Source organism: Periophthalmus magnuspinnatus, chromosome 8, assembly GCF_009829125.3.
Source record: "Periophthalmus magnuspinnatus isolate fPerMag1 chromosome 8, fPerMag1.2.pri, whole genome shotgun sequence".
In the NCBI taxonomy this organism is placed as follows: domain Eukaryota; kingdom Metazoa; phylum Chordata; class Actinopteri; order Gobiiformes; family Gobiidae; genus Periophthalmus; species Periophthalmus magnuspinnatus.
In genome coordinates this window covers 28,758,888-28,773,250 of record NC_047133.1, presented here as the reverse complement: position 1 = coordinate 28,773,250, position 14,363 = coordinate 28,758,888, and the positions used below count along the sequence as shown (strand labels likewise).

The window sequence follows — 14,363 nt, the reverse complement described above, 5'->3', positions numbered from 1 at the left end:
TGGTTTGTATCTGCTATCTTGTCCCTTCAATCAAAGACCATGACCATAGGTGAGATTACAGACGTAGACTGATGGCCAGTCAATCTCATGCTCCATCCTTCCCTCACTAGTGAACAAGACCCCAAGATACTTGAATTCCACCACTTGAGGCAGGGACTCTCCACCCACCTGGAGAGGGCAAGACATTTTTTCTGTTATCCAGTGGAATTTATGAACATTTTAATTATTATTGGCTATCCTAAATAATAATGAATACAAGAAAAGGTACCTGAAAATGTACCGGTTTAGATACTGGTACCTAAAACAAGTTACTGTTCAAGTGCTGGTATGCAAAAAAAAGGTATGGTACCCAGCCAGCTGTCAGCTCTTTTACAGTACAAATAAGCTGTTTTCAGGTCGTATACTGTGATGACTGTAGAATGTGCATTTAGCATAAGATTTTATTTCAAAACAGCCACCATTGTCCTAGTATGCGCCGTTGCTTGTGCAAAGTAATTTTGGGGCAATTTAATAGCTTTAATGGTTTAGCTACAAATATGCTACAGTTACTTTACTACAGTACAGAATATGAGCATGGCACAGCTCAGTAGATTGGCACTTTCATTTGCATTCAGGTCTAATCTACATAACAGCCACCATGTTTGTTTTGCTACAGAATGGACCATGCACTTCTATTATTGGCTAAAATAAGGAGAATGTTAGCTGCTCAACATACCATTTTTTAAATCATTCCTGTTGTCTATTTGCGATGAACATTCTCTTTAAAATGAAAAACAAGTTTTTCGGTGACTGTAGCCTGTCCCAGCGGTTATGGGGCATAAGCTGGATACATGGAAGAACGAGGACTGATAGCTCCACTTCTAAAATACTGGTTGAAGATTGAAAACATGCCTCTTAGACATTTCTGTGCAGAGTATGTACTATGGTGTACTGTCATCAAAATATGATCATATCCAAAGGTGCCCTGTGTCATATTGAAAACACATGTCCGGTGGATGACAGCAACAGCACATCCCCGCATACATGTGGTACAGCTAACATTAGCATGTGTGCGTCGCCTTGTCCTCCTCTTCACATTTGGTTTATGTGTTTGACCCAGCTCACATGTTGTGTCCCTCCTATCTTTTCTCTACAGGCCATTTGAACCTGAGTTTCCAGGACTGCTTTGTGACTTCAGGAGTGTGGAACGTCGCTGAGCTTGTCCGCGTGTCACAGAGTGAGTCATGACTTGAATTCATCACAAACAAGCTGCATCTTCTCTCATTTCAAATAATTGTTTAAATATTGCCGCTATTACCATTTGGCATGTTTTTCATCTATGTCTTATTTGAATTCTTCAGCCCCAGTTGCTACGGCGACTGGCCCTAACTTCTCCTTAGCCGACCTGGATAGCCCTGGCTACTACAACATCAACCAGGTGACCCTAGGACGGCGGTCCATCACCTCTACCCCCTCCACAAGGTATCCAGTTCCCCCATTTAAGCCTGACTTTGAAGCTTTTTTTCTTATTGATTATTATAGTTTACCATTTTCAGTACAATGGGTATATTTAAGTTCATATTGCATGTATAGTTAGACTGTAGTTGCTTTAAGTAAGTCAACAATCATAATCTAAACAGATACATAGAAAATAATCCAGGTACATGAACCTTATCCATACTAACTTTTCTAACCCCTTGAATAAGTCCTTCTCTCCTTTTTGACTCTTCCTCTCTCCTGTGTTTCCCTCCACCACTAACCCTCTCATTGGACCTACTCTGTCTCTTGTCTGTGCTTGATCCCCTCTCTGCCTCCGCTCATCTTACGCTGCAGGACTGAAATGGAGCTTTATGCAAGTCTCCCACGGAGGTAGTTACACTCATTACAGAATCTGTCCCTTGGTTATGATGCAGATGTGCAAACACCTCACTGTCATACACAGATCTCACATTGCACTGTGTGTTTTATTCGGCACAGATGTGCGACTCCATAGAATCTGCTTACACACAACAAAGTGGTCCAAGCATGGCCACACACACTGAGCAAGTGTACACATTGCATGCTGAATACATTCTGTCCCTCTGTCTCACTGTCTCCGCCTGTGGCTACAACATAATATAAAAGCCAAACATTGAAGGGAGACCTTGGTATTTTAAAGTTGCTAACTCTTGATTCCAGCAAATGCTGGCCTGGCAGGGCAGGGGAATTGCATTTCATGCAGAATGACACTTGCTTGCGTAGTAAAAGCCAAAGTTAAATCTGTCAACTGGACAAAATGTTGTAGGAGTGAAGATATTTCGCTGCTCATCCAGATAGATATAAGGCAGTGTCCACCTGCAGTCTGATTAGAACTGAAGAAGATCTTGGATGAGCAGCAAAACATCTTCACTCTTACAACGTTTTGTCCAGTTCACAGATTTAATCTCAGCTTTTACAATAGATCAGACCTGGATGACTGAGGAATTACACTTGTCAAAAAAAAAAAAACAGCCACACATTTTAATCTAGAGAACTAGAGAATGAAGTTGAGACAGAGACCAGGAATTTTCTTTAAATGTGGTAAAATTCATCAGGGCCACCTGGAATAAGAGATATACTTGACCTCAAAGGGACACAGCAGCTATAGTGAGATGTCATTTGAAAAGCAGCTATAGTAAAAGGTCAGTTGAAGTGAATGAAAAAGGGAATTAAATTAGAATAAGAAATGTACAAATATGTATAAATACAAGATATTGTTGGTTGCACATAAAGGTCAGATTTTGTCAAATACATTTTTATTATAGAAAATAATTGTGTTTTTCTGGATATATTAGATTGTATTATATTGATAAAATGAAACATTGTCAATTATAACAGTATTTCTATATGAAGAACATGCCAGTGTGAAGTGTCACCTCAAACTCATTGTCTGTGTGTGTGATCTCAGCTCCAACAAGCGTAAGTCCATTGATGACAGTGAGATGGAGAGTCCTGTGGATGATGTGTTCTACTCGGGCCGGTCCCCCGCAGCAGGCAGCAGCTCTCAGTCCAGCGGGTGGCCTAATGATGTGGATGCAGGTATGCCCCATAGACCACCACTCACAGTACACTCTGGAGGTGGAATGAGGGTTAGGCAAGAAGGTAATCATTTAAGACCATTAAAAGGGTCAACATCTAAGTGACTGTTAAAGTAATATTGTCTGACCAAGCATTTATTTTTGTCAGGAATAAAATATGCTAATCTAATTAATAATTAAAATAACTCCCTCTAGCAAGCACAACTAATAAATAACTAGTTAACTAACTTAGTTAAAGAAATAACATATCTATTACATTAAATTTCTACTCTGGTATCAATGATGGTAAAAAATTTTTGAGTTTTCTTAAAGCTGCACTATGTACATTTTCTAGTGGATTAACTAATTCTTTATTTCAAGAAAAAAAATGTCACTTTGTCTGGAATAGTGTAATGCCATACTGTGGAAAATATATGTTTCAATGGAGACAAATGGATGATGTCACTGGACCAAGTTACAGGTCAGCTAGAGAGAATACCTTTCTGGAATGGTGATTTTTTTACAAGAAAGGCACTTGCAATTGAGTAAATGCAAAATATATTAGTGTAAGGCCTACTGTGCAACATTTTAAACAAATAAATAGAATATTCATGGAGACCAGCAGGTGGGGTACTGTCGACTAGAAAAAATTACATAGTGCACCTTTAGTTTGGAACTGAAACCTCAGTACACCTCCTCATGTAACATTTCATTATACGAATCATCTTTCTGCGATGTGTAGAACATTCTTTTATACTATCTTGTACTTTTTGCCTCTTGTACAAAATAATGTTTTTCATCTTCAATAGGCACAATAGCCCCATATCCTGCTGAGCTTTCTGTTTCATGGAGTTTTTCTTTAGTCTGTCTACACTATCCACAGAATTTGATTATTGATGAGATGATTTCCATTTTACCATGTTCACTGCACCTCTTTAAAAGGGTGGAGGCAGACAACGCACTGACGGATGTCTAAACTCCCCAGAACGTAAAAGCCCAAAATACTGACACACTCAGTTAGAAAGTATTTCCCTTGAGGGCGAACCTTCCTTAAAATCAGACCACAATGGCTCCAATGTTTATGTGTAGAAATTTAATATTCAGAATGTCAGATATATGACGTTTGACTGTTGTGCGTGTTTTAGTGAGAGGCTGTTGCCAGGCGCTGTTCAAAGCCATGCTCTAATACAGTGTAATCCAAGACCAAGGGTTATTTTGATGGTCTGTCTAAATTATTTAATTGTAATTTTATGTTCTTCAAAAGGCAACAGAAAAGAAAGTGCTAGTGCAGTTCATATTTCAGTGCAATATTGAATTAGTTTGCTGCAAATAAGACCTATGTATTCTTTTTAAATATTCAAATATAAAAGACGGGATCTGCACTATGAATTTAAATTGCCAAGGGTTTCATTAGTTGTCATGAGAAACAGTCTAGTCCAATAAAATACTGTATATAATTAAAGGTTTTGAACAATGTTCAATTAGGCCTACTTTGTTAATAAAAAATATACTTTAAATGTTTATGTCAGTACTTTTCAGCAGAACAATTGCCCCTAAATCCTAACCACTTAACTTCAGCTTCCACCATTTCCACCTTAAAGTACCCTGATAGCCTTCTTGTAAAAAGTATCCTCACAAACGTGTGACGCAGCATCTCTTGGGTGTAGTGTTAGGCTTGTTTTACTGTATATATAATGTATGTGCCCCTCCTTATGGTCGTCTCTCCCTCTCATATACTGTCTGTAGGCGCCGCCAGTAATGATGTAACTTTTATAGACACTTGCTGCACTCTATAACATGAAAGTCCCATGTCGCCTGTTTTAACCAACCCCCTATGTCTTTCTCTCTTTCTTTCCACCATATCTTTCTCTCTCTGTCTTTTACTCCTTTGTTGTTAACTCTCCTTTCTCCCCTGTTTGGCCTTTCAGTGCAGCACCATTTGGCCAGTGTGCAGGAGAGGAAGATTAAGCATGAGAGCGATGGAGTGCAGTTTCCTTACCATGGTTAGTTAGAATATTAAACATTATATTGTGTCCATTCATGTATGCTTTGGCTTGCCAGCTCCCCTCTCTCTGTCTCTCTGTCTTTCTTGTCCTCTGGGTCTGTCTTGCTCCTGTCCTGTTCATCCCAACCTGTGTCTTGTTTTCTGGCTCTGCTGCCGCTGGGTGGGGTTGTGTTTCACTTCCAGATGTTTGCTGTTGTTTATTGTGGGGTTTGCCAAAGCTGCTTGGTTGCCCTTTAGCGCCATAACAATCATCAAATATGTAAACATGGGTGAAGACAGCATTTGCTATGTAAAATGACAGTAATTGTAAGTTAAGTTAATTGTTAAGTCATTCACAATGGCTACTCTAAACCACTAGCACTAGCTTTTTGACATAGTGCACTGCTATTATAATTGTTTTAGCAGCATAATGTGTTTCAGCAGTACACCTGCAGTAAATACAGTAAATACAATATTTACATTCGAAACAGTAGTGAGATCTTTGAGTTCTGTCAAAACACACACACACACTACTGGCTTAGTTCACTTGTGACATTGGTCCTAAATATGTACAGAAATTGTAAACCAGTACCTTAGAAAGAAGCAATAGATTAAATTTCTAGCCAGGGTCTCGCATGTTGTCCCCTGAGCTGAACCATAAGTGATTTTACCCATTACCAGTGTTGACTTTTCTGTTGATGTGCTAAAATGGAAGTGATGAACAGTATTCCACAATTGATCTAATGTTTAACCCAAAGCTGATGTGTGATAAGTGACTACCTCCCCAGTAACATACTGTACAACCAGCTTCTATACCTTGTGTGTGGCATACTGTGAGTGCTGCTCTATTTGTATTATGCTCGCAATCTAGATTTTTGCTATCATATAGCCCAGCCGCCCTGGGTGAATCAAACCCTTTTACAATTACTGTTTGCAAAAACCTCATTGTCTCCAGCCGCCACATGAATACAAACAAGAGTTTGTGATGCCAGTGTGAATTTGTGTTCCATAAGTGCGCTGCTGGGTTGTAGTAATTTTGTCTTCAAGCCCTGAGAGGCAATGCCAGTGATGAAAGACACCAGAATGGTAGGGGCTGTTGTGAACAGGGGATTGTGGCATAGTTTTGTTTAGAGAGAGATGTCGAGTGGCATCCCACCTGCCTAACGTGTCTCCCCCAAAAACACACAGATCACAAACAAACATGACTGCAGGCACTCAGGTGTGTCATGGATGCACAAAGCACCGTCTGCTTCACAAAAAAAAAAAAAAAAAAAAAATACAACTAGATTTAAGCACATGTATACACTGCTTTCTCTGATTTACATTCACATACGCACACACTCCCAATCTGGAGAGGAGCAGCGTTCCGGTCCAGATGGCGCCTCCATGTGTTCACAGCGAAGGGAGCTACTGGGTTACAGCGGACATCTGTTCTCATGGTGCTGCGCTGGAGTCTGGGTGCTGAGGAGGAGGAGGGGCGGGGGGTGCCTCTGTCGGCTCTGGAGGTGAATCTCTTACCTGAGAAGCAAAAAGCTCCCAGGCATAGCAGGTGATCATGTAATTCATCATTAGCACTGCAGTTTTTTTCACTCGACCTCTGACTTGGGAAATCCGCTTAGTAACTTTTCATCCTAGAGCCGAGGTGCTAGAGTGACACAGATTATTAGCTGAATGAATTGCTTAAACTGTACGTAAAGCTTCAAACGCCCCAATTTCAACTTTGGCTAAACTATATATTTTCATATACTTTGCATTTTGTCACTATAAAACTGTTTTAATGAAGGGTTTGGACCATCATCTCAGTCCATAATGAAGAGTTATATGGGACTTGCCGGTTTGTGCTGGTCCGTATCTGAGTAATGTGCACTGTACAAGTGCCGTATTTTTCTTATGACACAAATAAAATGGATTTTTCATTTACCGGTCTGTGGCCTTCCAACAGACACACTTTTTTAAAAAATCTATCAAATTCTCAAAATCAAAATCTTTGCATGCAGTCTTATTAAAAAAAAATAAAATTTGAATGCCAAAAATACTGCATAGATGTGATGTCGATTCGGACAGGCTCCAGTAATGTAGCTTCTTTATTGACAAATATGCTAGCTTTTACTATTGCACTTTTAAAGCATGGTGCATGTGGACTCTTGTGTGGTGTTAATGCTAAGGTTTGTGTGGTGGCCAGCTTGTTAGCGTGGCAACACTGGAGGGTCATGGGAGCAATTGGCCGCCAGTCTGCTCTAGCCGTTTGCCAGGACACCAAAATAATGCCGAACAAACAACACCATTTGTGTGGCCGTGCACACTCACTCACGTGCACACGCCCACAAACACACGCAGATTAACACAGAGATCAGAGTAACTTCTGTTAGCTTATCAGACAAAGCTTTCATTGGGCATCTGGGCCTCATTTGCCGCTTCTCACAGCAAAGTCACATAGAACCAGATATTTCAGTCAGCTAGTGGCTAATTAGGGAGTATCACTGAGACTAAAAAACAATATGTATAATTTAAGACTGTTTATGGATAATGGGTTTGTTATAATTAAACTTGTCATGTGGCAGGCAGTCACCCCTATATGTGCCACAGAGGAGAAAACACTTTTTATTGCCAAAATATATTAAGCATACAACATGTTGACATTCACATTGTAAGTGTGCTCGGGGACCTGAAATGCTTGTTGAAATTATACATTTTCCCTTGACTCTTCATTAGCACAAACAACTGTTATAGCAAAATTCCTGATTAGATTGACCTGTTGCCACAACACAGTGACAGGAATATCTAATTTGGATTGTTCCTTGGATGCCACAGTTGCTATCAGATGTTCATTTTAATATATAGTTAAAAAGAAGTATATCACCTTATAACCTTAAAACAAGGTAATCCCAGTAAACCCTTTTCTAAATGGGCTGTTCTATAAAACAAGAGCTGCAATAAAAACACAAAAAATAGGCATCTTTTATACTTTGATGTATACCTGTAATGTTTCCATTCTATAGAAGAAAAAGAAAAGTAGGCACAGTAAATATTATATTTTCAATCATACCAAATTTATTTAACAAAAATGTTGGACACAAACGAAAATGTTTAACAAATGTGCACAAAACATTAAAAGAAGGCCTGGGATGTTTACATAACTCTATTTTATATCCATTTGCACATAGCTTTTTAAAATTACTAGATTTAGTTGATGAAATAATAGCACTAAATCTGAAACTTTGTCAAATAATACATGCTTACAAAATATTAAACTTAAAAACAGCAATGAACACAAGACATTGAAGCTACACATTGGTTTGACCTCAGGGTGACCTCTGCACTGACTAAACCACCATTTTTTGCTGCCTTTACTTTTCCCATCATCCCACTATTATAACATATCTCTTTTGTTTGAGCGTTCCTCCCAACCCCATGTAGAAGTATGTAGCGTGATGCTTAACATAAGTGCAGACGCCCACCTTATTCTAAACTTGTCGGTGCCCACACAAGCACAGCTGTGCCCATGCTTTCCAACGAGCACTGTGGGCAAATAGTGCTAAAAGATTTCCCAGTGTAGCTTTAAAAAGGGGCTTTCAGAAATCGCCTGTGTTACAGTTTATATGCGTCGCTCGTAAAATCTATTTCGACATCTCAGGGCCGTGTCGAAATTACCCACATCTTTACTCGTTTGTTTTATATGTACGAATATTGAGCCGTTTAGCGTTTTACGGGCTTTTTACGCTCCAAGGTTGTTTATCACAGGATTTTACAATTACGAAGGAAACAAAACGAAGTAATATCATTCTGTACATTCATTATTTTCCTCTTTTATTGAGCCAATCATTTTAGCGTATATTCAGTTTTGTGGTTCCCTACAGAGGTTAGATTCTGTTAGGCAAACTCAGAAAATCTAAATAGTACCATTGGAATACCATACATCAAAATAAGCCTCCCCAGTACTCACCACACATGGTTTATCATCAGTAGCTCTCACACTTTGGGCCATGTTTTTGGTCGCCTGGCAGAGCTGGCCTGTATTTACCCTGTCCAAGTTTACCAAACCAGAGATATTTCATGCAGCTTTTAGCCTGTTTGGACATTTATTGACGGGGGGGGCACTTCAATTTGTTTGTCTATGTGGCGCGGCCTTACCATCTCTACTCCTCTGCTGCTTAACTTCTTCCGTCTTTCTGGCGCGCTCCTGCTCTGGCTGAAACTGGCAGCGTGCCCGGGTCCTGCCAGCTTGTGTGAATGTGTGTGAGTGTTGTGAGTAGAAGCACTCTTTTATGAAATACGGTTATGGCATTAACATAAAATACCTGACAGACAGATATGCAGAAGGGCACTACATCAGAGGATCTATTGATGTGTGCTTTGGCCGGGTCTACAGCAGTTATATGTGGTTATTCATGACGGCTTTGCTTGGAAAACACAGTCTGCCGCCAGTAAAGGCCAGCCAATGTCCCATTCATTCTGAAGAGGTGTCTTGACAAATGGAGTGAGTGAGTGTGCTGCTTGGTGTGCTTTGTAGACTACATGATATCCTCAAAAGCAAGCGTGATTGCACATTAATAGAAAATAGTAATGTTTTGGACTACTTATATCATTCTAGGAGGCAACAGTGGGAGTTATATGTTCAATCCTTGTAGACAACCAAAGTACCAACAATGTGTCAGACACGGAAAGTGTCCTATAGCATATGGGAATTGGGCATGGGAATTTACTTTACATTTTATACAACTTTAAAGCTGTACTTTCATGTCACATTGGAGATGTTTCACAGTGACTATTTAATTTATTTATTTATAAAAAATGGTCTGATGTGAATTCCACAGCTGACTTCTGTATTTTTTTTCCTTTATAGTATTATTATCTGTAATCCAGCTAAACTAGCATAGCACTGTGATATTTTAGAGGAGTATGATTCAGACTGGGTACTTTGCCTATTGCAGTAGGTGAAAGTCCAGTGCATCTCCAGCTCTCCTCTCCTGCCACTGTGCCCTCCCTCTGGCCCGCCCCCTCCGCCTCTGCCCCTCCCTCTGACCTTCTGCTGCTTCAAACATGGCCTCTCCCGGTCCCAGCCTCCACTTCCTCCTGCCCTCAGCCTGTGGTGCAGCCTGCTGACTGTACACAAACAGTCTGTTTACCACTAGACCCATCTCAGTGTAAAGCCAGTCAACAAATCAATGAATGAAACAATCTATCCATTGATTTTTATCATAATCATTTAATGTAATCAAAACACTTAAAGCTTTAAGATTCTTTATGATCATTTCTTGATAGAGTTGCAGTAAGCAACAGATCCATTTTGAATTAAACCCTGGTCTCTGTTCTGCCATTTTGTTGATCCCCTTTTTACCAGGACTCTCATCGCCTGGTTCTCTTAAGAAGCTGGGGAAATTCGATTTCAGCGCCCTGTCCTCCCAGACGAGGTCCCCCCGCATGGCGTTCACCCACCACCCACTGCCAATGCTGGCGGGAGTGAGACCAGGTGAGAGCAGACCCCAGCTCCCCACCCCAAAACCCCTCACCATCTCCTGTACCCACAACCTCAGCCCCTTCCCTGGCACAGAGGCAGGACATGGGCTGCTGGCATGGGGCTCTGTATAAGCCCATCCTGGTGATGGAGCTGTAGAGTGCAGTGTCTTTTCTGGGTGTCTCTTGAAGTGGTGGTTCCTCCTTGATCTAGTGTGATTTTTCTGAAATAATTCCATGGTAAGACTTAATAAGAGGTATTGCACCTTTTACCATTGCTTTTAAGGCCCAGCAATACATCTAAGATAAGTAAGTAAGTTAAAATTCGTTATCATATCTGAGAAATGCAGAACCCACTGGTTATTGCAATGTGTCATTTGCAGTACATGAACATTCACATGTCTATATTCTAAGCTATTCATATATTTATAACAAAGCTTCAAAGCCCAGCCCCAACCATTATTTTTATTTAATTCTAGTATACTGACCTTATACTGAGAATATTGACCTTGGCTGGATACAGACCTTTATGGACTTAAACAAGTTTATAGAAGTGTTGCGAATGTAGTCAGGGAAGCAGCTGGTCCTCCTGCAGACATTTTATGATAATAAATATTAGATATCATATTAATCTAAATGTCTTCAACAATAAATCTCCAATGTTGTTTTTATACAGGTGGTATCTGATCTTCTCTTCTGAAATCTTAGTTCTGCAGTATGAGCCATAGGAGCTCACAGGACATAATTACCCATGTGCTTTGCTCCAGTAGTGCGGCTACATCAAAGCATCTTTAAGGCAGCGAGCAGATGTGAAGAAATGAGGTTGACCGCTGTGACATTAGACCTCCTCCTCCTCTGCACTTGTTGACAGACCATGAGTCTTTGGACATGTTGCTACAGTGGAGTTGGTCCCCACACAGCAGCACATGTACACCATATCATGTCCTATTTGTGGGCAGCAGACATGATTCACGCCTTGGTTTTCTATTTGTGTAATATGCAGTTCTCCCCGCATCATCAGTGGTGTTGTAATTCTGTATGGAACATGAAACTTGTTGAAGGGCAACTGTTTATTATACTGCACCAAAAATGCCCTGTAGATGTTTTTATAGCATAGCTTTTGACTTTGATTCATAGTTATTTGACCAAGATTCAATAATGGTTCAGTCTAACAGAATTTCAGTTGATTTAATTATTTGTTTTTACTATTGATTTAGAGGGGTCAAATCAAACATTTAACTTAATACAGTAATCTTCTCACATGTCTTATTTGCTCTTTGTAAAATAGTTACTGTATATGTATGTCCATCTGCTACTCAAATTACTGTAAGTGCAATCAATTGAAACTTTTGTGCACTAGTGATTGGAAATGGGTTGTATTTTTCCAATTGCTGGAACCTATGCACCTGTAAGAAATTTAGTTCTGAAGTCATAGTGTCATGATTTAAAGATTGAACTAATACCTCTGTGGTTCTCTGCAGTGGCAGTTGAAGAATGGCTTTACAGCGCACCAACCACAGACTAGGTGTTGGGGATTCCCTCTGATCCCAGACCCCCTCATCATCAGCACCCACTCCATCTATCCCCCACCCCCATTCTCTCGGAGCGTTTGGCTTGCACCCAGTCTGTAATGGGATTATAGGAGCTATAGGAGCTGCAGTGGAGAGCGGCAGCCTGGCATGGGAGTAAGGTGCTGTGGGCTCAAAGGCAGAGTGCCCTGTCTGGGGGGTATTCCCATGAAGTGCACTCACACATACAATCTGAGCGAGACAAGCTCTAAAAAGGCTTGGCAGCATCAGTATAGGCAGCTGGGGGCCTGGACGCGATGGATGGTGCAGTGGGTGTCAGATTGGCAGCGCTAAGAGGAGAACAGGCCGTTAATACAAATCAAGGAGATTTAGTAATGGATATAGGTCGGACAGAGACGCCTTTGTGTGTGATGGCAGGGCTTGTCCAAATGTTCCAGCTCACAAAAATCAACTCTATTGGGTCTGCTGTACATGTTCCTGTTTTCTGAAGCCAGAAAAGTGCAGGTGTGCAATACAGAGTTAAAATAATACTGGTGAATATATCCAGGTTTTATGCATTGAAGGTAAACACACCAAACTGCACAAACCAAAGTGTGTATGGTGGTGCTGTAAATCTAGAAACATACATAAACCTCAGTGTATAGTGAAGTAGGTCAAGACAGCTGCCCATTTCAGTAAGTATAATACATAATTATTGCAATAAGATAAACACAATGAGTCCTATTTGATAACATCCACACTACTTACTACACTGTAGTAGCTGTCAAGTACATAAAAATCTATATTAATTTTGCATTACTCTTATCCATAAAAGATAATAGACTTGTTAACACATAGGTTATTACATTATATGTATGTACCATGCATACACTGATATGCCCTGCTGTCATGATTATGTTTACATACTTGCTTATGTACCAATGTATAGATGACATTAACTAAATCTCAAGAGGCCCAGACCACCTCATGAGAGTTCTTTTGGGACCATTTAATTCACCACACCTCTCTATTTACCTGTTCAAGGACAATAACTTAACAATAACTATTTTGGTACATGCTCAGCAAGGGATTTTGTAAATGAACAACAGGCTTCCTGATGCCAATTTGTGTCCAAGCAAGAAAATCACCCCCAGAGACAGCGCACAGGCTGAATTAAGACCTGCTCATTTTAGCCACTAATCAGTTTCTCTGAAACTGCACTTAGATTTGATGTGAAAATGATGTCTTTCAATCTTTTGGATTTTGTATATTCAGCATTGTTGGAATCTTTGATTATTTATGATTAATTTAATTACATCTGTGCAATCATTACATTTAATTTTGTATGTGTGCCCCCAGCTCTCTTCTGTTGTGTATATACAGTTCTTAGCTCTAACACAAACATGTTTTGTTGCAGGGAGTCCCCGGGCTTCAGCCTCCGCTCTGCACTTCCCCTCTCCCTCCATCATCCAGCAATCTAGCCCATATTTCACTCACCCGACCATCCGCTACCACCACCACCCAGGACAGGATCCCCTGAAGGAATTTGTGCAGTTTGTCTGTGCTGACGGCTCAGGGCCGGCCGGGGGACAGGTAAGTTTGCAGTGTACCTTAACCTTATTATTATTATTATTATTATTATTATTATTATTATTATTATTATTATTATTATTATTATTATTATTATTATTATTGACTAAACAGGTATAGGGCAGGTGGCATGCAATAAGTTAGTTAAATAATTAAGACACCATTATACAAATATATTTATCATACTTTTTTTTACATATAAACTTATGTATTGATAGTAATTATATGAGTATTGTATATTGTAAAAATGGCTTTGAATGAAATAAAATTGAAAGACACTGAGGATAGTGATTAGAATACTGCCAAATGTTTTCTGACAAGTAGATTCTTAAGTTTTACCGCAAGATGTTTCTAAACTGTGAACTTAATAGTATAAAATGCAGTGTAGTTGTTTTTTGTGCCATTATGGCAAAAACACACAAATATAATGTATTGAATGCTTTAATCCTAAACCTATGCATCACACAATTGAAGACATGTCATATGAGCACTACTATGGTTCTCTGTTTTGTCTTGTCATTTTGCCGTTTGCTCTTCCTGCCCGAATGTGTCTTCCCTCTTTTGTTTCTTTGCTCCACCCAACCCCTCAGAAAGTTCCATTATCAGTGCCCCAGTTCTCCAGTCAAACATAATTGTCTGTGGCGTCATTGTGCTGTGTTTCATCCACTAGTTGATTTTAGTTGAAATTTGGTTGTCTGGTGCTAGTATCAGTGGTGTTGTGATTGTGCAGAAGAGTATATTCTCCCATGGTTTTGATTTCTTGCCATTTCTGGATGCCCTCAAACAGTGGTTTTGCTCCACCCACAGTGGACC

The 14,363-nt window shown here is 39.9% G+C and overlaps 1 protein-coding gene across 16 annotated transcripts in view; it reads left to right on the top strand.

The window, feature by feature from the left end:
• The window catches only part of nfixb (nuclear factor I/Xb), a 133,169-nt gene that overhangs the window by 108,479 nt on the left and 10,327 nt on the right, over positions 1-14,363 (top strand). For 8 of the 16 annotated variants that reach the window (XM_033970542.2, XM_033970540.2, XM_055223589.1 and 5 more), the window contains 7 exons: positions 1,136-1,216; positions 1,341-1,461; positions 1,813-1,848; positions 2,906-3,036; positions 4,943-5,017; positions 10,340-10,468; positions 13,378-13,553. In XM_033970542.2, the coding sequence (XP_033826433.1) occupies positions 1,136-1,216; positions 1,341-1,461; positions 1,813-1,848; positions 2,906-3,036; positions 4,943-5,017; positions 10,340-10,468; positions 13,378-13,553 (749 nt within the window). The remainder of the gene's footprint in view (positions 1-1,135; positions 1,217-1,340; positions 1,462-1,812; positions 1,849-2,905; positions 3,037-4,942; positions 5,018-10,339; positions 10,469-13,377; positions 13,554-14,363) is intronic. The other 8 variants (XM_033970545.2, XM_033970558.2, XM_055223590.1 and 5 more) reach the window with 4 other exon arrangements.